At 41.0% G+C, this 21,162-nt stretch overlaps 2 protein-coding genes and 2 pseudogenes across 2 annotated transcripts; 2 read left to right on the forward strand and 2 right to left on the reverse strand.

The window, feature by feature from the left end:
- Positions 1 to 9,809: 9,809 nt before the first annotated feature.
- LOC147465266 (uncharacterized) lies at positions 9,810 to 10,950 on the reverse strand (annotated as a pseudogene).
- A 449-nt stretch (positions 10,951 to 11,399) lies between these two features.
- On the forward strand, positions 11,400 to 12,193 carry LOC147465267 (uncharacterized; annotated as a pseudogene).
- A 3,040-nt stretch (positions 12,194 to 15,233) lies between these two features.
- Positions 15,234 to 16,106, forward strand: U11/U12-31K (RNA recognition motif and CCHC-type zinc finger domains containing protein). Its single transcript, XM_086519204.1, has one exon. The coding sequence runs from the start codon at positions 15,358 to 15,360 to the stop codon at positions 16,084 to 16,086; it is 729 nt and encodes a 242-aa protein (XP_086375330.1). The 5' UTR covers positions 15,234 to 15,357; the 3' UTR covers positions 16,087 to 16,106.
- Positions 16,107 to 17,973: 1,867 nt separating this feature from the next.
- Positions 17,974 to 21,053, reverse strand: LOC147465269 (cytochrome P450 703A2-like). The gene is made up of 2 exons (XM_086519200.1): positions 20,092 to 21,053; positions 17,974 to 18,949 (listed from the first exon to the last, which is right to left on the reverse strand). Exons 1-2 carry the CDS (start codon positions 21,037 to 21,039, stop codon positions 18,305 to 18,307), a joined length of 1,593 nt encoding a protein of 530 aa, XP_086375326.1. The 5' UTR covers positions 21,040 to 21,053; the 3' UTR covers positions 17,974 to 18,304.
- Between the last annotated feature and the right edge of the window lie 109 nt (positions 21,054 to 21,162).

Raw genomic sequence — 21,162 nt, forward strand, 5'->3', positions numbered from 1 at the left:
AGCGGCACAACATCCACCCCCCCTGAACAGTCTCCGGTCTGTGCCAACCGGTCTTCAAGCTGCATCTGCTATAATTACCTTAAGATCTTTGCCATCAAGATCACATAACTCATAAGTACATGCAAAAGAATATAAGGTCTCTCCGCCTTCGTCTTTGATTTACCTTGCTTCCACCCTTTCTCCTTCCCTTTGTTCCTCATTCTTGCCTTCTAAACAAAACCCTCCTACTTTAGGGCTATATCACTTTTGTTGTCATGCCTCCATGACAAGGCATGTGGCCAAGCAATGACATGGCAGAAGGTATGACGAGCTCCATCAAAATTGTCAAAAACAGCACCAAATCTGGTCGCCCTAGCCTGCTTGAAATTTTTGCCTTCATGCTTGTCGTCGCCCATGTACTGTAGCGGCCGCTGTGAGTGCATCTTTCCTCCTTCCCTGTGCTGCTCGCTACTTCATGCCCATGCCTCCTCGCTTTTCTTTTTCCGTTTCTTTAATTCACACACTTATGCACTATTTTACTTGATGGGCGGCCAACTCTTTAGGCTTTGGGTGGCCACACCCCCTTGGGCGGCCATGGATGGATTTAAAGTGCAACACGCACAAGTGATAGCATTTTGAGAGAGGCCCTCAATTCACATCCGCTTCAAGCTGCTCGCAATTCCTTGCCATACCTGTGTTGGGCATTTCCCACAACCAATGTTCTCAAAGAGATGACCTTTTGAGTTGAAAGCTCATCACTAACTTTATGTGATTTTTTAAGGGCACCACATTTGATTATATACATCAAACCAGTACGGAGCTCAATTATTTCCAACCGACATTGCCATATCACTACATTAGGCATATATCTTGACCACGGTAGTGCCGAGTCTATAGTGCCCATCACTATCCTAGGTCTTTCAATCGATTACTTTGGTTTCAATTCAGTTTTTGAAGTAGCATCTTTCTTTTCAGATTCATGTTTTGGAGAGTATTTTGGTATTGTTACTGGAAGTTCTACCCACTCCTTTGGTTTTCTTGTTCTTGTTGTTGGCTTTAGTAAGGCTTGGGTTGTTTGGATCATCTTTTGACACATTTCCAGTATTTGTTTTTCTAGCTTTGCATAGGGGTATGTCATCCATCTTTGTTCTTGTGGTTGGTTGATTTTAAGCCTTGATTCGTAGGCCTTGAAGAGAGCGTCTAGAGGTTGGTTTAATTTCTCAACTAATAACGTCTTGCATTACTAAATGGCCTATTAACTAGTGAGAGGGTTGGGGGTAGTGGAGGACCACTTGGAACCTCCAAATTTCCCTCCTTTTTGACCCGATTTTCTTTCTCTAGAACCCATTTTCCAAGCCCTCCTTTGTTGTAACCATCATACTCACCCACACTATCTCTCTACTACCACCTCCATTGTAGCAACAAGCACAAGTCCACCACCATACCCAGCTATCAATGCACCACAAGAAATGACATTCCAGACAAGATGCCCCTCGAACACTTATTGCTCTATTAAGTGCACCATATTCCAGAACCTGGTTGAAGCCCAAAACTCCCACATGGCACACTAATCGGGGCGACCACACTGGTATAAATTTAAAGATCTTCGTGCAAATTCAAACACACATACTCTTTCAGTCATTGTCTTTCAGAAACTCCTTCATCAAATTCTTTGATTCCCTATCCATATGGTTGTTGCAATTTATTAGCCAATTGCTAATTATGCATCAATATGTACGGAAGAGCATGCACGAGTGCAAAGCATTGATATATGGTGATAGCTTAGGATGAGTGCTTAGTATGCACATAAGGTTCCTTTTACTTGATGATAAGAGAGAGAGAGAGAGAGAGAGAGAGAGAGAGAGAGAGAGAGAAGAGAAGAGAGAATGATAGTGTGAGTGAAGGTTCTTTGAGTGAGTGAGAGAGAGAAACAAGACTAACACCAAATGGGGGCTCCCAAAACCCCCTCCAAGGGCCCCCCACTTTATTGCTAGAGTGGTATTTTCTTTAGATTGCCCAAATGTTGATACAATGATCCTAGATGGTGAGATGCTGATGAGATCTGGTAATGAATGCTTGGACTCGACGTCATGGAGAGTCTAAGGGCTGAAATCTGAAAATGCTACTGTGAGTGGCTTGGATTTGCAACTTGATGGGTATGGATGAAATCTGAACATGTTGGTTGATCTATTGGTTGAAATCTATTGTCTTTTTATCTGCTACCAAAACATTAAGGGATTGATTGCTTGATGGCTGAAAATGGAGGCACTAGACTGATCTGAGGCGGGAGCTGTAGATCAGCAAAACACTGGTGTATCTGATGAAAATGCTATGGTGGATACACCATTGTAGCATTCATGGTTGTGTTTGCACCAGAGCATTAGATAATGATGTGGATTTCAAAGAAAGAGCTTAATACACATTATACAAATGATAACTTAGTTAATTGATTGTAAAAAGGCGAGAGAGAGAATACAAGTTTACCACAGTGCCCTTAGGTAAGCTCAAGATGGAACGTGGAAATAAAAGAGAGGGATATGCACTACATTGGTGTATTTGATGTAAATGCTATGGTGGATACACCATTGTAGCATTGATAGTTGTGCTTATACCATAGCAATAGATAATAACGTGGATTTCAAAGAAAGAGTTCAATACACATTACAGAAATGATAAGTTGCTTGATTGATTGTAAAAATTTGAGAGAGAGAACACAAGTTTAGCATAGTGACCTTATGTAAGCTCAAGATGGAAGGTGGAAATAGACGTGAGAGGGATATGCACCACAATGGTAAAGGGCAAGTAACATGAGGCTATAATGTGTAGAATGTGTACATAGCATGAGAAGCATGAATTAGGGATTCCTATGTAGGAGGTTGTATTCATGCACATAGGGGTGCATGCTAGTATGCTTGGCTTTAGAGTTTGGTAACATATATAGAGTGTAAGCTAGAGGCTTACCCTTAACATTTGATGCTTGAGGGTGATGAAAACACTGATGGCTGATGCACGCCAAGGTGCTCTATCATGAAGCAATGCTAATTGCTCATCGATATGTAGGGAAGACTACATTCACTACATGAATAATACATCGGGTTTGCTTAGATGTAGACTCCATCAGGGAAACAACTATCAGGAAAGCATTTGAAGCTTCCAAAAACTATGATCGCCGTGTCCATAAAGCATTGAAGGAAGACATGTTGAAATGGGCAGCTTAGGCCCACTCTTCCATAAGTCCTCACACACATATCCATACTTTCATGGATTCATTTGGTGGTACAAGCCAATCATGTGATAGACATTCAAAATGGATTTTGCATGAAGAGGCTTGATTGAATGGTTGTTATGTACTAGGGTGAAGACTATACAAAATAGTTTACTCATGCATCATGAAAGCTTTATGATGTCGAGCAGATGATAATTACAATGTGTTTATATGTGATCAAGTTTTGCATTATTGTTCTCAAATGTATGTTATTTGAAAAAGTTCATATTTGACCTGAGAGAGAGAGAGAGAGAGAGAGAGAGAGAGAGAGAGAGAGAGAGAGAGAGAGAGAGAAGACACAAGATTTCTGCACTCAATGATATCCTCAATCCATTGGTATTGTATAGAATAGAAGAATACAAATTTTTCATTTCTAGCAGTAGGTGAAGATACACTCACTCGATCTACCGCTCACTTTATAACTAGGCAATCCATGTTCAACAAAAGTGTTGGTTGTTAAGGCAATATGCCATTGTTGTTCATTCAATCACCAATATGTGGCAAGAAAAAGAGACAACCAACAAAGCTTGAGGGCATTATTATGTACTTTGCTTTGTAGCAGAGAAGGATTTGTGTGTGTGTGAGCATCTTGACATGTGCACTATCTATTCATATGCTCTCTTTGTACAACCGAGAGTGCATTCATAGACACTACCATGAGCCAAGTAGATGAAGAGACTGATCACGTTGCATGGGGGCCAAAAGCAAGGGGACATGGATTGCTATGCAAGGCATCTACTAAAATCCTCTATAAAGTGCCATCTATCTCCCCCTTGTGTGTGTGTGTGTGTGTGTGTGTGTGTGTGTGTGTAGCTGTTTTTACATAAATAATAAGACATAATTGAACTTTTACATTCAAAAGACAGCTGGCTCCAAAGAAAGGGAAATGATAAGTACAAAAATAACTCAGTCTTAGAATAATCTTTGTACAATGCTTATAAGAACGAAGCCTCATTCCAATATACAGATACCAGAAGTACTTCCCCAACAGTAGGTGTAAGTGTAGACAATTGCTTTAAGCCAAAAAAACTTCCAAGATAAGATATTGTCCTTATTTGCATCCATCCAAACAAGACAACAGATAAGTTAGCTTTGGATGTGTTTTACAGGTATCAATGGACTATACCAGTTGTTATCCATGTCCATCTTACAACTTTTTTAACTTAAAAGCGCTTTCCAAAGTACTCATGTGTTCCATATTTTATGTTTTATTATCCCAAGTTTATATTTCTCAAATTTTTATCATAATAGCATACATATTATTTTGATCAGAAGGCCACTACCCCTTTTGATCCAAGTGTCTCGTCCCTATTAAAAGCTTATCAGTCTTTTGAGTCTTTTTCTTTGCCAGATTAGTCAAGCTCCGCTTCCATTTGCTATATAAAGCCATAAAGTAACATAAAATTCCATTAATATTTTTAAGAATATCAAACTTGTTTCTGTTTATTAGGATAGACTTTGAATAGTATATGCTTATTAGGGTTCAAGGAATCCAACCACCCTACGCTTGTATTCCAAATGCGAAGAATACATTAACTACACTTCCTCTTGGTTTCAAAACAAAATCTTGTGCCTTGTTGTTTAGTTCACCAAGTGGCCAAACTCCTAATATAAACGTGGTATTTAGCTAGAACGAAGGTTTAAATTTTGAATAAAAAAAGAGCAGTTGCCAAGTGGGGCTTTTTTTTTCTTTTCAATAGTATCTGAACTAGTGAATGCCAAAAAAGTGTAATGTGAAAACAACTTATAGATTTCTAACAAGCAACATCAAGCACCAGAGTTGCTACCAAACCATCCCGAAATGGTACACCCTTCTAGGAGAGCTAGCTAAATACTGCACGACCTGTATCATGTTTAGAGACAACAGCTAGTAACAGTCTAGCGATAGTAAGCAACCGGGGCATACCCCCCATCTAATTTTTTTTAATGAACATTATGCATATGCAACATGTCATCCCATCATCTAATACATCAACATAGTAGTGTTTTATCACGCCAATCAATCAACAAATATAACATACCTCAAATTCTAAGGTTCAACTTAAAAAAACCACTGAACTGTTTTTGCAAAGTTACTAAGTACCGAGTAGCGGAATCCAAATATCATATAAGTGTTATACCATACAACCAGTAATGCCACGTACGGTCAAGCAAAGCCAACCCACACAGTGGGCCTTACTAGGCTAAGCGACAGGGTAAATCAACCCATAAGCCCGGGTGCATATATCATCCAAAGCTAAATATGTAAACAAGGAGAGAAAAAACCAAAATACCGAGCTCAGAAACAGTAGCCAACCTGTGTTGGTTGTGTTGCAAGCTCCATGATTGGTGCAGAAAAAAGTGAACACACACACACAGTTCAAACTTTTAATGCAAGTAGAACACACACAAGGGTAAGTGAGAGGTAGAACGCGCCCTCACCTCTTTAAATAGAAGAAGGTAGATCACGATCACTCATGGCGTGTAGCGTCCATGATCCTTATCACCCCAAGCATTGAGTAGGCCAGGTGTTGTTTCTCCTGGGGAAACCAAAAAACGTAGCCGCCTCTGATGTAGTCCGACACAATAGAGCAAAGTAGCCATAACGCCTTTAACATGGTAGGGTAGGTGAGGCCCAGTTATAGAGTAAAAGATTTTTAACCACGTTAATAGCTGCCAGCTAAAAGACTTCCAACCATCATAACCCTGTAGGGGTTCCTTCCCACGGTGGATACCGACTTAGTGTAGCCAGGAAAGATATAAAGCCATACTTTAAGTGGAAATACATAGCCAGGATGACTGCAGTAGGGGGTATTATAGTTTTTTTTAAAAACCATAAACAAAGAGATAAGTATCAATGTGTGTGTGTGTGTGTGTGTGTGTAGGTAGAGTCTCTGGGGAGTCATGGAGCGTGCTTAGGCTCATCCAAAAGATCTCTTCAAGCCGCTTCTTCTTCTCTCGTCTGTTCTTATTACAAGGTAATCTATCATGACGGGTGTTTCCCAATAATGTCATTTAAGCATGATTAATTACTTATCTTTGGATTCTAGTCTCTCTCCCTCTTTGCACGGCTACCCAATTTGCATAACCATGCACCTTGCATGTGCAAAAATGGTAAAACAAAGCTACTTATTATCCGTTTTGTGAAGTTCTAAATCATCACAGTGCACAATAATTAAAAAGATATCGACCGTTTAGTATTTCTTATGCATGCATTTGTTATGGAAAATTCCTTTTGAGGGAGGTCGGCCTCATGAACTCTGACCCTCTACGGTGTGTCAATGTCAATTTAGGCTTGTCTTGAATAGCTTTGTCAATAGTGAGATTGATTAAATAGTGCAATTTCTATTATATTAATCAATTGAAAGTTCACTACAAGAGATCAACTCAATATCGACGCCAAATTATTGACGTTTATGGTGGGCGTGGGTATATGCATGGCTAAATCTGGAGGGAGACCCAAGAATTTAAAACTTTGAGTTTTTTGAATTCCAACGCTTATACCGACAGTTGTACTGATGCATGTTTAAACTTCTATATCGACGCCTATTCCGAGGGTCATACCAACGTACCTGCAAAACCAAACCCGTGGCTTCTCTTTGCGTTTTTGGCCCCATTTTTTCTAAATCTCTCTTGCTCTCCTCCTCCTCTCTTGCTTCATATCTACTGGTGTGGCGCTTGTTGGGCTTGGGAAATCCATTCACACACTCTCCTGCATCAACAAGGTAAGATTCTTTTCAAGATTTATGCTAGATTTCTTTGTTTCTTTGTGTGTGTGTGTAATGTAGTGTTTGTGTGTGTGTCTTTTGCAGATTTGGCGGTATACTTTCTAGTTTTTTGTGCTCAAATAGGCCGCATGTGAGTGCCCTATCCTTTTCTTCTCTTGCATACATACACACACACATGCAAATAATTAAATGAGCAAACAAATGAAAATACACAAAAATTTGAACATAATTAAACACACTATACACACACACATTTTCAAATTTAAAAAATAAATAAAATTTGTTATTTATAAATTTTGCTTAAATATTAGCATTTACAAAAAAACATAATGAAATTTGGTTTTTCTAAAAAAAGAGTTTGATTTAGATCAATTTATAATTAGTTTTTGTATTTTGATTTAAAGCAATTTATAATTAGTGTTTTTACTTTCATTTAAAACAGTGTATTAGCGGCTTAGGTTTAGGTTTAGGCTATAGTGTTAAGTTAATTTATCACTTACGGTAAAGCGACGTTGCTATGTCGGTCACTCATAGTTGGATTTATAAAGGTAGTTGGGCTGTTTCAGCTCGCTTGGAGTTAGCCGATCTCTTATGTTCAATCCGATTAGGGCTAGCCAACCGCTTAGGGCTAGCCAACCGCTTAGGTTCTAATACTTCGCAATTTTGCTCTTTCAAGATCCTTAGGGTATGTTAGCTCCTTAGGATTTAACGTTCTTCATAATTTGATTGTTTTAGGTAGCTTAAGGCTACCCGTTTAGGGTTAATTAGCGGCTTTTAAATTGGCGGCCTAGTGTCGTATTACTTTAGCCTTTTCAATAATCGCTTAGGGTTAATCGCTTAGGGCTAGCTGCTTAAGTGTTAGTACTTTGCATTTTGGGTGTTTTAGGCCACTTATGTTACCATATACATGTGGTAGTGATGTGTGAGCACACTTAGGACCATTGGGGCATTTTTCCCCTCACTAGGAGGTTTTCTCCCCTGTGCATTGTATATACGTCCATCACTCTAAGGATATCTTATCTTTCCATTGCACACTAAGTAATACCCTCTCTGTTGTGTGTCTTGAGATTCCTTCGTCTTCTCCAAGCTGTGTGTGTTTCCTTGTAACCCTAGCTCCAACAATTGGTATCAGAGCAGGTTGCGTCCTCTCGGGCTTAGTCGCTAGCAGCTCAAGCACACGCCTGCTCACTTTCTCCAATTTTTGCGAGCTTTGGCGAGCGTCTGCAGGTCGATAAATATTTTGAGAGAGCTCGGAACTTTCATTTGGGCTCGTTTTGGTCTTCATTCCGACTACAGACAGTACTGCACATGCTATTGCATCATTTTGTGCAGAATTTTGTCTATGCCGTTTTTTGCATAACAGGTCCCTTACAGTCTTCTATGGTTTGTGCTATATAGCACGTGTTGTTCTCGCTTCAATCCTCCTCTTTTCGGGCCGTTTTCACATTAGGTACAACATTTACCATGGCTGACAGCAACACAGAGGTGTTCAAGATGTTTGTGGCTGAGGATAGATCGGATGGGGATAACTATCCTATGTGGGTGTATATGATGCAACATGTCCTTGTGTCAAAGGGTGTCTAGAATGTTGTGCGAGGCATTGACGTACGTCCTGGTTCTGAGGATGTAGGCAATGTTGAGGATGTTGCAGGTTTTGGTGGCAGGGTTGTTGCTACTAGGGGCTGAGCAAGCTCGTTGGGATGTAAGAGATGCAAAGGCTCATGCATTTATTGTGTTTTCAGTGAAGCACACTATTACTCCTCACATTTGTTCATCAAAATTTGCAAAACAGGCTTGGGATATTCTGGCTGGTCTTTATGCAAATCGTAATGAGGCAAAAATTGCATTGCTGCGTAAAGAGCTGGAGTCGAAGATTATGCATGAGGAAGATGAGATGGACACTTTCCTTCCTGGTGTCAAGGATATCAATGAGAAACTTATTTCTACAAGCGAAGTCATTTTCTAACACTTCCCTTGTGCAAACTGTCCTTGATGTTCTGCCAGATTTTCAACAGACTTTTGCTAGTACTTGGAAACTTATGACCCAAGGAAATCCAAAAGTTGTCAACTTTGATGCATTATGCACATTGTTGTTGCAAGAGTCACTTTCTAGAAAAAATAGGGCTAAATAGTGTGCAGTCACACATGCCTTTAATGCGCTCAAAGAAAAGCTGGTAAAAGCAATGTAGCCACTTCTCGCCTGGTAAATTACATGTTCCTAATTCTTCTGCTGGTAAAAATTCATATGGGAATTCTAGTGAAAAGGGCAAAAAGAAAATGCGTTGCCATTATTGTAAGGCTAATAATCACTTGATCAAGTAGTGTCCAAAATTGAAGGCAAAAGAGGCTAAGAAGAAAGAGGCTAGATCAACTACAAGGTCCAATTTAAGTGCAGCTATTGTGCTGTTTTTTGTGAAAGGAGATTGTGATGTTGATGTAGATGCAGAGTGGGCTTTTAGTGTAAGTGTACTTATGATTTTATTGTCCATGATGTGCAGATTCACATGTGTGGTATTTTGACACTGATGCTACAAAGTACATTGTCTCACATCGTGATTTATTTACCTCTCTTAAGTCTGTCCCTCATGGGAATTCAGTCACTTATGCCAACAATGCCTCTTATTTGGTTCAAGGAGTTGGAAAGCTTGTGCTTCCTACTGCAAATGGCAGTTCTTTTCACACTTGTTGATGCATTGTATGTACCAAGGATCAAGAAGAATCTATTGTCTGTATGTGCACTTGATAGACTTGCTCTTGTAGTCAAATTTTTGGATGACGGATGTACAATACATGATCTTAGTTTTGGTGATGAAATTGTTGTATCTGGTATTTTATGCCGTGGGCTATATAAGCTCACTTTGTATGACAAGTGTGGGCAAACTTTTGGAAATATTGTTGTAGATTCAAAGGTTGTTTCAGATGAAAAACTTTGGCATGCACGTTTTGGGCATCTGAATTTTGCCAGTTTGCTGCGTTCCTCTTCCACGCAGTGCAGGAGCTTCATCCAAGAAAGCTCTTATTCTGGTTTCGGGACAGAAGCTAAGGCTGACTGGGAAAGGTTCAACCTTAATCACAAATGCAGTCGCATCCAAGTAAAGAGAGTATGGTGCAGTTCCACCATCATTCTTGTTTTTTGATTTCACTGACAAATTTTCAACCCTGATGAACTCGCCAATAGATAGTTTATTGGAATACTTCTCAATGCATTCTTGGCCAACAAGTAATGTGATTGTATGCATGCATTGGACATCAACCAGATCTACTTTTAAGAAGCACCCATATGTTTCTTGTTTGGGTGGTACCTTATAAGTACCATATCTATTTAATTTTTTTCCTTCCAAGGCAAACCTAGGGCTGGATTCTCAGATCTCACTAATATGCAACAAAGGAATAGTGCTAGGTGAATGAGACACTAATTTGAGGTTGTGGTCTTCAAGGTCAGAGGCTGGGTCGATTCGCTATGTGTGCCAGCAAGAGAGAGTTTGCCTTTGTCAGCCTGAGGGTTGGAGAAGCCTGAAAAAGGACATGACTTTGCAAAATGTATACAAGGTAGTTAACAAATATTGTTCGCTTTCAGAATTATAAACAACATACCTTCTTGTGTGAATTTTGGAAGGAGGTTCTTTTTCACCTTGTTTTTTGGTTGTATGCGCTTGAAAACCTTTGGTGGTACTCCTAAAGGGGCGAAAGATGCTGTGGGTAAGATAGCAAGAGTTTTGCAAGGAGCTTGTTGACGTTCATGAGAGGACGAAGGAGATTTCGTATTTTGACATGAATCTGTAAAAGAAGTATTCAGGTGGAAAGACTATTGTAGATTCTCGATTTTGAGTTTGTGAAGGAGAGGAAAGCGAATTTTAATGAATGAAGTTGAATGCGAAAGTGTAAGTTGACGACTCAGAAGAATGTACCGGACTGCACATCCATGCTGTCATTTGCACTAAAATCTTCACTACATTCATGTGTTCTATCATCCCCTGAGACGAACTTGCTACCATCCATGTTTAAGCCTGTAAACAATGAAGAAAAGACAATTAGATGTTGGTTTCAATCAATTAGTAGTTTGTGGCTTAATCATAATCATTATTATTAATGACAATCAAAGTAGCACATATCAAAGAAATCAAAATAGCACATAGCACTGATTTTGTTCTCGAATGCACTGTAAGATTCAAACCCTTTTTGGCTGAGGTGAAAGATCACTATTGTCATCGTGTGGGGGCAAAATCTAAAGAAGCGTGACAGCGAGAAAGAGAAGAGATTTTGTTATCAGCAAGAAGGGAAGGCCATATTTAAGCTCTTTGCAGTGCACTCTGGGTGTGAGCCAGGCCCTCATGAAGGAAATGCACGGTTAATGCATAGGCTTGTCGGGTCAACGGGTATGCACATGGATATTGTCACAGCTATCGTCCAAGAGGAGGAGACTAATACATGCAGAATAGCCTGCTTACGTAACCTGCTGGACGCGTGTACGGGAAAAGCTGCAATCACAAGTAGACGCTAATGGGCATGACATGCTCTTCTTCAAAGCCTCTCCTAATCAGTTTATTCCACATAACGATCAGTGGCAAGACATAATCTTTGGATATTATGGAGATGCAGAAGTGCAGCACCTTGGAGCGAAGGACACCATAGATCGCATCAAATAGGTTCGGACTGTTGGAGCCAAGCTTTATGGCATCCCCGAAGCATACATTAAGGTATGTGTTGCTTCCTGCCCTTTGTTGTGCATCTGAGATGTCTACACATCAGAAGCAATAATCCAAAAGGCGTCGATTTGAGTACACGGACTCAAGCCAAGGAGGTCTCTCAGCGCCTCCAGTAGCTTGTTGCCAAGCATCAGGTGGTGCTTTGCAGATGGCAAAAGTACATAAGATTCAAACCCTTTCTGGCTGAGGTGAAGATCTACTGTTGTCATCGTATGGGGGAGTGAAATCTAAAGAAGCCTGGTGTTTTGAAACGGAGAAGGTACTCGTGGAAATGCTATGGTTGTGGTTTTCACGTATGAGCTATCGTCCCCATCACTAACCACAGCGAGAAAGAGAAGACCTTTTGTTATCAGGAAGAAGGGAAGGCCATATTCAAGATCTTTGCAATGCACTTTGGGCGTGAGCCAGGCCCTCATGAAGGAAATGTGCGGATAATGCATAGGGTTGTCGGGTCAACGGGTATGCACATGGATATCATCACACCTATCATCCAAGAGGAGGAGACAGCCACAATCCATTATGCATCATGGTCCTGATGGAAATTCAACAGGGAGGCTAAAACCCTCCTACAAAGAACACTAAATATGAAGGTTGTTATGAAGCACCACGTAGATTTATAGCTACTAAAACCACTTTAAAATAACTCATCAGGTGACTCAGAGTAATCTTATTATATTTCCTACGAGGACGTATACTCTCATTTTAGGTGCTCAATCGACATTGCTGGCATCAACGAAATAAATCTAGCTACTCGAAAGGTGTAAAGTCTAAAAAATTTCCTATGAATTCATCAGTGCTCGCTCATGCAATTCTTGATCACCTGCATAAGTATTCTTACCAGGTCCAAGCTGCTCTTGAGTCTTCAATCACTAAGTGCTGGCTCAACTAAGTTCAAGACCATCTCTTACTAATATCAGAGGTAGATATGGGCTTGTGCTTAGACAAGTGCATTTTACTAACAGTAGAGCTCAACATTGGGCAAGGTTCTAACACCATCCCAGCTGGCACCCTACAACCACTCCTAATGAAATGACCAAAACTATGGTTTCCATGAAACACTATTATAGCTACTAAATTGGATGGAAAACAAAGTACTAATCCCATTGAAGATGTGGGACACTCCAAATGACACAAATTAACTTGAAATTCTATTCTTGCAGAAGCAAAACAAAACAAAGACAAGTAAAGGAGCACTTACCGTTATCCCCTTGGAAAGTTCAACGTTTTGCAGATGCAACAAGAATAGCTTGATTTCGCAGATGCAACAGGAAGAAGAGCTCGAACAAAATTAAGTAGAGGGCAATACACATATCATCTCTGCAGGCATAGTCTAGCACCCACAAAATGTATAAGGATAACATAAAAGAGCAACAATATCTGCACAATGACATTCAAAAGGAGGTAGATCCAATGTGCATTATGCACACTACACATATTAACTCTTCTAGTAAAAGACAATGAAGCCAATTGAAGTTGAACCTCAATTACCTCAATTCAGATCAGAAGCATGAAGAAATGCCAAAATTTATGCTTTGCAAGTAAACAATGAAAGAACGTGGGTCTAATTAACACAATAACAACAGCAATGGAGGAATTCAGGAGCTGAAAAAGAACTGATAGCTTACTTGCGTTGCTGGACTGTGTTGCAGATGTATTCGAGGAGCCTGATGCTTTGCAAGTAAACAATGAAGGAGGGAGGGTCTGATTAACACTGTAATAGCAGCAATGGAGGAATGTAAGAGTTGAAAGAAAACTGATAGCTTACTCGCATTGGTGGACTGTGTTGCAGATGTATTCGAGGAGCCTGACATGTGCATAGCTTTGAATGCGCCACACGAATGAATCGGTAGATTTCTTCGGTTTCCTCAAAATAGAGGTGTCTAGGTGCAGAGAGTGTCGACGTTGCCGTGCAAAGGAGACTCATACATGCACCAACATGTCCAAGAATAGTCAATGAAAGAAGACTGGACACTGTCAGTTCAAAAATAGCGAGAAAGTTTAGCAAACCAACTCACACAAAATAGGTAGCGTGAGAAGCGGGAAGAAAAGACAAAATGTATGGATTGCCTTTCCAAACTCTCACTAAGCTGCTCTGTAGGCCAAAAAAATGTTAAAGACCACCACATAAACCATCATAGGCTTGTAACCTAGTGGTTTAGCTTAACTCTTACTCCTTCAACATGATGGACACGATGGGTTCAAATGTGAGTAATGAAAATTGAAATTGAAAGTGATTTTGTTGTAGCCTTTGAAATGGAGAGTGGGTGGAGATTTTGAAGCATTTTGTGAAAATTCCACATAATGAGAATTGAAGTTGGACTTAACCACAGCTTGGTGGTGCATTGCCCAAGCCTATATAAGCACTAGAGACCTCTCTTGGTAGATAAGTGAAAGAGGCTACTTATATCTTGTAAGTAGCTGAATAAACAAGAAGTAATTTTTGGCCTTTCTATTTGTATCCTCATATTGGTGTACATAAGTGTACTTTTATTCACATTAATATCCCTTAATATGGGAGTGGCCCTTTTCAGACACCCTTTGGGTGCCCTTTATAGATAAAAGTGTGAATCCCTCAAGCTTGTAGTGATGGCAGCTGAGCATGGAATGAGTGTTTCTAAGGAAAGCTTTTGCTAATGAAAAAATGAGAGATGGGAAATTTGTGAGGGTTAAAATTGTGTATGTGTCTGTGTGTATTTTGTGAGCTTTGCTTCAAAGAGCCCATGCTCTTCTTCTCAATGACTTTACTACTTGCTAAGCTCTAATCAATCTAGTGCCTAGAAGATAGCAAATCCCACACTATCTCTTATATAAATGTGCTCTCTCTCTCTCTCTCTCTCTCTCTCTCTCTCTCTCTCTAAAAGAGAGACTCACAGACTCTCTCTCTCTCTCTCTGTGTGTGTGTGTGTGTGTGTGTGTGTGTGTGTGTGTGTGTGTGTGTGTGTGTGTGTGTGTGTGTGTGTGCTAGAATCAGATGTGTGTATTTGTTCCACAAACATAGGGGATCACATCCACACACATCCGTTTCTAGCATTGAGAGGGGGCAACATGAGAGAGAGAGAGAGAGAGAGAGAGAGAGAGAGATTCCTACCACTTTAACAATTGTTTGGTCAGAGTTGTTGTATACTCTTCACAACGATTGGGTTACATTAGCAGGCCTCCAGGGCAGTGCAACGAAGTATATACTCTTTTCTTTGGCTATGGGCGTGGCCTTCCATGTTTTTTTTAGTATGGATGAGGGACACATCACATGTCATTATGGACCTTCTTGATGGTTCACACTGCATTCTTCCTATATGTCACCACGATGTATAGCTAGGATTCACACTGCACTACTCCCGTTTGTACTTCCTTTGGGAGATAGGCCCATTGAGCATCCCTATATGTCACCGCGATGTATAGCTAGCAGTCATACGACGCTACTCCAATTTGTCCTTCCTCTGGGAGATAGGCCCATTGAGCATCCCTAGATACCTCTTGTACACATGATATAGCTCCTTCCTTCCTCCACACACATAGAGACACACACACAGAGACCTAGAGACTTGAGAGAGAGAGAGAGAAGAAGAAGAAGAAGAAGACGAGAATTTTAAAGGAGAGAGAGAGAGAGAGAGAGAGAGAGAGAGACGGGAATGCCTCACCTTTTTTATGTGAATTTTTTCCGAACTCCAAAATTTTCTGTTCGCTTTCGTGCGCTTTGGACATGTATTGCAGCAGTAGCGATGAGGAAGACGACGCCGAGGAGTCAGTGTCGAAGGAAGTGAGCAAAGCCAGCGGAAAGCGCAAAGCAGGCGGAAGTGGAGGCCTTATCCCTTCCAAATCAACTGTGTATGTGAGTAACCTAGATTTCTCTCTCACAAATTGCGACCTCTTCCAGATCTTCAGCAAGTTTGGCAAAATAGGCAAAGTCACGGTCATGAAAGACAAGCTCACCAGGCTCAGCAAGGGGGTCGCCTTCGTCCTTTTCACATCACAGGAAGACGCCCACAAAGCTGTGCAGGTCATGGATGGCAAAGTCCTCAACAAGCGCACGATTCGTGCATCCATTGCAGTCGATAATGGGCGGGCACGTGAATTCATAAAGAAGAGAGTCTACAAGGATAAAAGCAGGTGCTATGAATGTGGTGAAGCAGATCACTTGTCTTATGAGTGCCCTAAAAACGTGCTGGGAAGCAGAGAGAGGCCGATTCAGAAGAAGCGAGGGCGTGGATTCGGAGGTGGATCGCGGGAGCATTTTAATGACGAGCATTCTATCGATGAAGCTCAGTTTGAGGATGATGGCTGGGCATCTGTTGTGGCTATGGAGAATGCGCATGCTAACCAACATCATGTTGGTGCCAGCAGGAGTGATGGGAAAAAGGAGCAGAAGGTGGCCTCAAAGAAAAAGGCGAAGGCAGGGTATTTTAGTGATGAAAGTGGTGACGAAGATTGAAAGGGTCTCGTCTATTGTTATGATTGGCATCAAATCAAAGAGATTTCTTGACAGTTTTGGTCCCCCGTGAGTGTACATGTTGCTCAGCTAGTTGTGGTTTCTTGTTTTTATGAAGTTGCAATGGGGGTTTCCATATCACAGAGATTGTAGGTGGCTTTGTGAAGTGGCACAGAACAACGCAGTTGATGTCCAAAGTTCAACACCATCAAATGGTTGCAAGCACATGCATCTTACGAGGAGCCTTGCTGGTGGGCTTTCATTGTAAATGTAGTCTTTTTCATGATTTTTTCCCTGACACAGAAGACATTAAGTGGAAATGTACTCGAGAAGTAAATGTAAAAACAGGCGATTGATTCATGAGCAAAGTGTTTGCTGTTGCTGCTTATGCTTTATGTTGTTGGTTGTGCAAGCATAAAACATTTGGGATTCAAATGACAAGAAAATTACCAGAAAATTGCGCAGGAAGTCTCAACCCAATGGTGATGATGTGTAATATTTATGTGCTTGCAGGAACCTTACGGCCGAACGAATTAGAGCATGGCTGCATGTCTTGAAATTGAATGAATTCCTCAGGTGAGGAAGGGCTCTACATGTACTTGGTTGGCATTTTCTTTTCTTTTGATGTGTTTTCTGCCTGTCTATGTTCTACTGATTTGCAATTATATTCTGATCCTGACATTACTTGAGATGACTTCTTGGCAAGTGAAAACATGAGAAGGGAGAAAGGGGCACAATTTTTTTTTTTGTGCATTTCTGTAGTTAGTGAATGGGTCCATTAAAGTGCCACAGTGACTTCCTTTCTCTTTTTGTTGGGGGAAGAGCTGGTTGTGGGCGTTGGAGTGGCTGTAGGGCACCAGCAGGTTGTACATGTGGTGGCCATTAGTCTATTTGGCAAGGTGGTTGTGGATCCGGTGACGTAGATCTGCAACGTAGAGATGGTAAAGGCGAAGAGAGCAGTAGTGCCGCCGGCAGCAGCAAGTGTTGAAGGATTATGCAGCAGCCTCAAGGTGTGTCAAGGGGCTGTGGCTGCCATACGACAGTAGAGCAGGGCAGCACCAAGGAATTTTGGAGTGGCTATATTGGCAATGAAGGCATGCTCAAGGGCTGGATGAGGATGAAGCAGAAGCGTGGGCGGCTTATAAGAGCAGATTCTGGCTGCATGCACGAGCCATGGTTCCAAAAGCTACTCACAAGCAGCTAATAACAACAACGTTAGCGCCGCAGAAGGTGTTCATGAGCAACAGCTGGTTCAAGAGGATTGGACTGCAGGTCAGGTCTCATCAAATCGCAATTGCAGCAGTTTAGTGGAAGGTTGCAAGGTCTTCATGAGGAATGGCACACAGTATTGGAAGCAATGGCAGGGTTTGTTGCGACAAGCTTGTGTGATGTCAAGTGCAGCGAATTTGAAATGGTGACAAAATCTAGACTTTACACTTCCACAAATCTTTACTTCTTTCTTCGCTTGAATGTGCGCTACTTAGGACGAATGATGGTTCCTTTTAGAGAGAGAATGAGAGGTATATTGGTTATGCCTCCATGTAAAAGGCAGAGAACTGGTTGTATGAATGGTCAGTTATGCCTCCCTGTAAAAGGCAGTGGGCTTGATGTTGTTTTTTTTGGGCCATGGCTCGTATTGAGCATGGTGCTGCTGGAGTCTGTCTTTCTATTATTATCTCACTTAAGGTGAGAATTGCAAAAAAAAAAAGAAAAATCAAGGCATAGTAGTTTTTTTTAAAAAAAAGATTCACTCATGGATATCACACTCCCTTGATAGACTGGCATCAATGGAGAAAGACTAGTAGTGCTTGAACCCTCAACGTTGAAGACACTGTACGAATATTTTACAAATTAAGCTATGATCTGAGGATAGAATTTGATACGCACACATATTGAATGCTCGATTGAATCTTCAAGCAATTGTTATTACAGTGTGAAAATATTAAATGTATCTTTTGTGAGAATGTAGAACGAGAAATTAAGTGAATGTTGTTGCAATAAAAGGAGGAGGAGGAGGAGATAATAACATTTATTAAAAGAGGGCAAAGGGTTACTAGGGACTTCTAAAGCAAAGCAAAGGCCATTTAACTCCTGAGGAAAACTGGAAAACTCAAGATGAGGCAATAGTTGTTGGGACCATTTTGGCACTAAAGAACCACTAAAATAAGACTTGTTGCACTTCTCCTCTAAGACTTGTTTTACCTGGCAAACTATTGATCTATCATGGATTAGGCAAGTTATAGAGAGGTATAGCAAGGCGTGGAGTAGCGATCGCTTGAAGAGGTGTTGCTGGAGCCGCTGCAAGACCCGCTACTTCGGACATATCAATTTCCACAACGTTGGGGGGAAGACTCCAATCAAAGCATTGCAAGAGATGTCCAAGTGCTAGCATAACCAAATTTAGTCCAAGTGCGGCTCCCGGGCATCTGCGCCTGCCTCCTCCAAACATGACATGCTTCATGTCTAGTCCATTGCTGTTCTCTATTTTTGTTTCATCTGTCCAATGCCTTTCGGGGTAGAAAACCTCGGCATCTTTGCCCCATACCTTTTTATTGCGTGCATGTGAGTAAATACTGATGAGTATTTGTGTGCCCTTTGGTACATCATAACCTGCCAATTGTGTATCCTTTGTTGAGTAATGCGGTATAACAAAGGGTCCCGATGGGGTTAGACGCATGGTCTCCATTGCAATGCACCTTAAGTAGCGTAGTTGGGGCAAATCTTCTTCCTCTACTAGCCTTTCCCTTCCCACAACTCTATCAAGCTCTTCTTGTGCTTTCTTGCACACATTTGGGTGTCTCAAAAGTTGGGCCATTGCCCATTCATTTGTAGCCGATGACGTGTCGGTCCCGGCCGCAATGACGTCCTGAAATCAATGATAATGTTGTTTTTCTTTTGAGCTACAAATGAAATTTGAAAGATACAATTGAGAATCGAACTTGGACCTTAACACACTCACACATCCACCTTAACGACTAGGTTATGAACCCACTGGTAAGGTATATTGTTTTTGTAGAGAGCTTATGTAAGGTTTCACACCTCTTCCAAACATGGGGTAAACTATGCGTGTGTTATGGCATCATCAATGTTCGAGAAAAGAGTGCCACAGTTTAGCCTTAAGCCGATTGAAAAATTAAAACAGCTGGTTGGTTGAAGGGAGGGGGAAAAGGAGAAAGTCAACTTGAAAAAGTTAAGAAAATAGGAGTTAAATTGCAAAAAATGCCGGTCATTTGGAAAAATTTTCCTCTTTGAATCTAACTTATTCCGATAAATGCCTTAGATTTGGAAATAAATCTCAATAGTTTGACCACAAACAACAAGGTCAAGAAAAAAGGGTTTTTTTTCGAGTACTGGTCGAGGGTAGCTGTGCTCGGACAATCGGACAAACTTTTTTTCCAAAAGCTTGTAAAACCTTCAGGTAGAATAATTTTAAGGTAAAGTGGCCTTAATTTAACTTTTTTGTTTTCCTAATAAATATAAATACACTCACTATTTTGAGTTTGGGAAAAAAAAAAAAGGATTTTCACACTACCATCCTCCAATTCTTTAATTTTGGTACTCACTTCTTCGGTTGAAATCTAGAGGTAAATGTTAAATTTATTGGTGGGGTTCCGCTAAACCTAATTAATCTTTTTAGCACCCTATCTAAGGGCTATGACATATGCATGTCAGCTGATTTCAGATGCTTGAAGCGAAAAGCTAGAATGAACGTGCTTTCAAGCGAATTTTGTCCTCGTAAAGATGCAAGCTACAAGTTCCAATAAAATTTTCCAAATTTGTAGGATTTTTAGCCGCTTTTTTGAACCTTTTATTATTATTTTCCTTCTCCTTTTTTGTTTCCCTTTTATAAATAGAAGCATCTTAAGCAAACAAAATAATGTAAGCATCTAAATATGCATTTTTAGTATCTTAGAAGTGAAAAAAAAAAAAAGATGTAAGCCAAACTAAAGTCAAGAGATTTCAAAGTCTGTTTGTGAAGAGCTTATGAGGATCATGTGGCTCACTTACTTGGACAATAGCCTTGATAGTTTGGTCAGTAAGCTTCTCTTCTCCGGCTTCTCTCAGCGACAACAATACATCGATAAAATTCGTTGTCCCGCCGTCCTCATCACCTCTTTGTTTCTTTAGTTTGTGCTCATTTAGAAGCTCACTTTGAAGTGCATCCACAGATGCAAATGCTTTCCTTGCACGCCTTTCATAGCCTTGAAGATCAAATGGCCTAAGAATAGGCAAGTAGTCTCCAATGTTGAACAACCCAAGAAGCACCATGCTTTCATGAATGATTTTCTCAAAGCGAGCGGCCTCTTCCGGCCGGCACGATTGAGCAGGGCCAAAAAACCGCTTACCAAGAAGCATTCTAGTGATGCAATTCATAGAAAATGCTCCCAAGAATTTTCTCAAAAGGATGACCTTCCCTTGCATAGAGAGGGCAAAGATCTCCTGCACCATCAACATGACCTCTTCTTGTCTTTGCCTTCTATAAGAAAGAAGCCTCTTGCTAGTAAGAAGATGCTCCATACAAATGCGACGGAGGGTCTTCCAATGGGGGCCCATGGGGGCGAAGGCGAGGTCGTGACCGTAGTAGCATAAGAAGTCGGTGGCGATGCTCCGAGGGCGAGAGGAGAAGACATCATCTTGTTTGCCCATGATCTCTCGCATGATGACGGGATCGTCGGTGGCGACGACATTGACATGGTAGCCAAGCTTGAGGAAAATGATGGGGCCATAGCATTGAAACATATGATGGATGTCGCGATGAGGGAGGTGGCCAATGTGGGGGAGGTTGCCCAAAAGGGGCCATCGAGGAGGGCCGGGGGGCAACCTAGGGCGATGGGGGTGGGTGAGGCGCAAGGCATACCATATAAGTAAAGAGGCTAAGCATGCAAGGCATGCTTTAGTGAGCCATACATTATCATAAGACCACAAGGTTTGGATAGTATCCACCAAGAGGACCATCGTGTTCTCGATTTTTTTTTCTAATGACCCTCTCTCATTTCCCTATATAGTTGATGTGTTCCTTTATTTTCGCACATGCACCTTGCATGAAGTGGTCCTCACCCAACTCCCACTCCCTTTACG

This window comes from Adiantum capillus-veneris, chromosome 1 (genome assembly GCF_014529385.1).
Source record: "Adiantum capillus-veneris isolate H3 chromosome 1, ASM1452938v2, whole genome shotgun sequence".
Lineage (NCBI taxonomy): Eukaryota > Viridiplantae > Streptophyta > Polypodiopsida > Polypodiales > Pteridaceae > Adiantum > Adiantum capillus-veneris.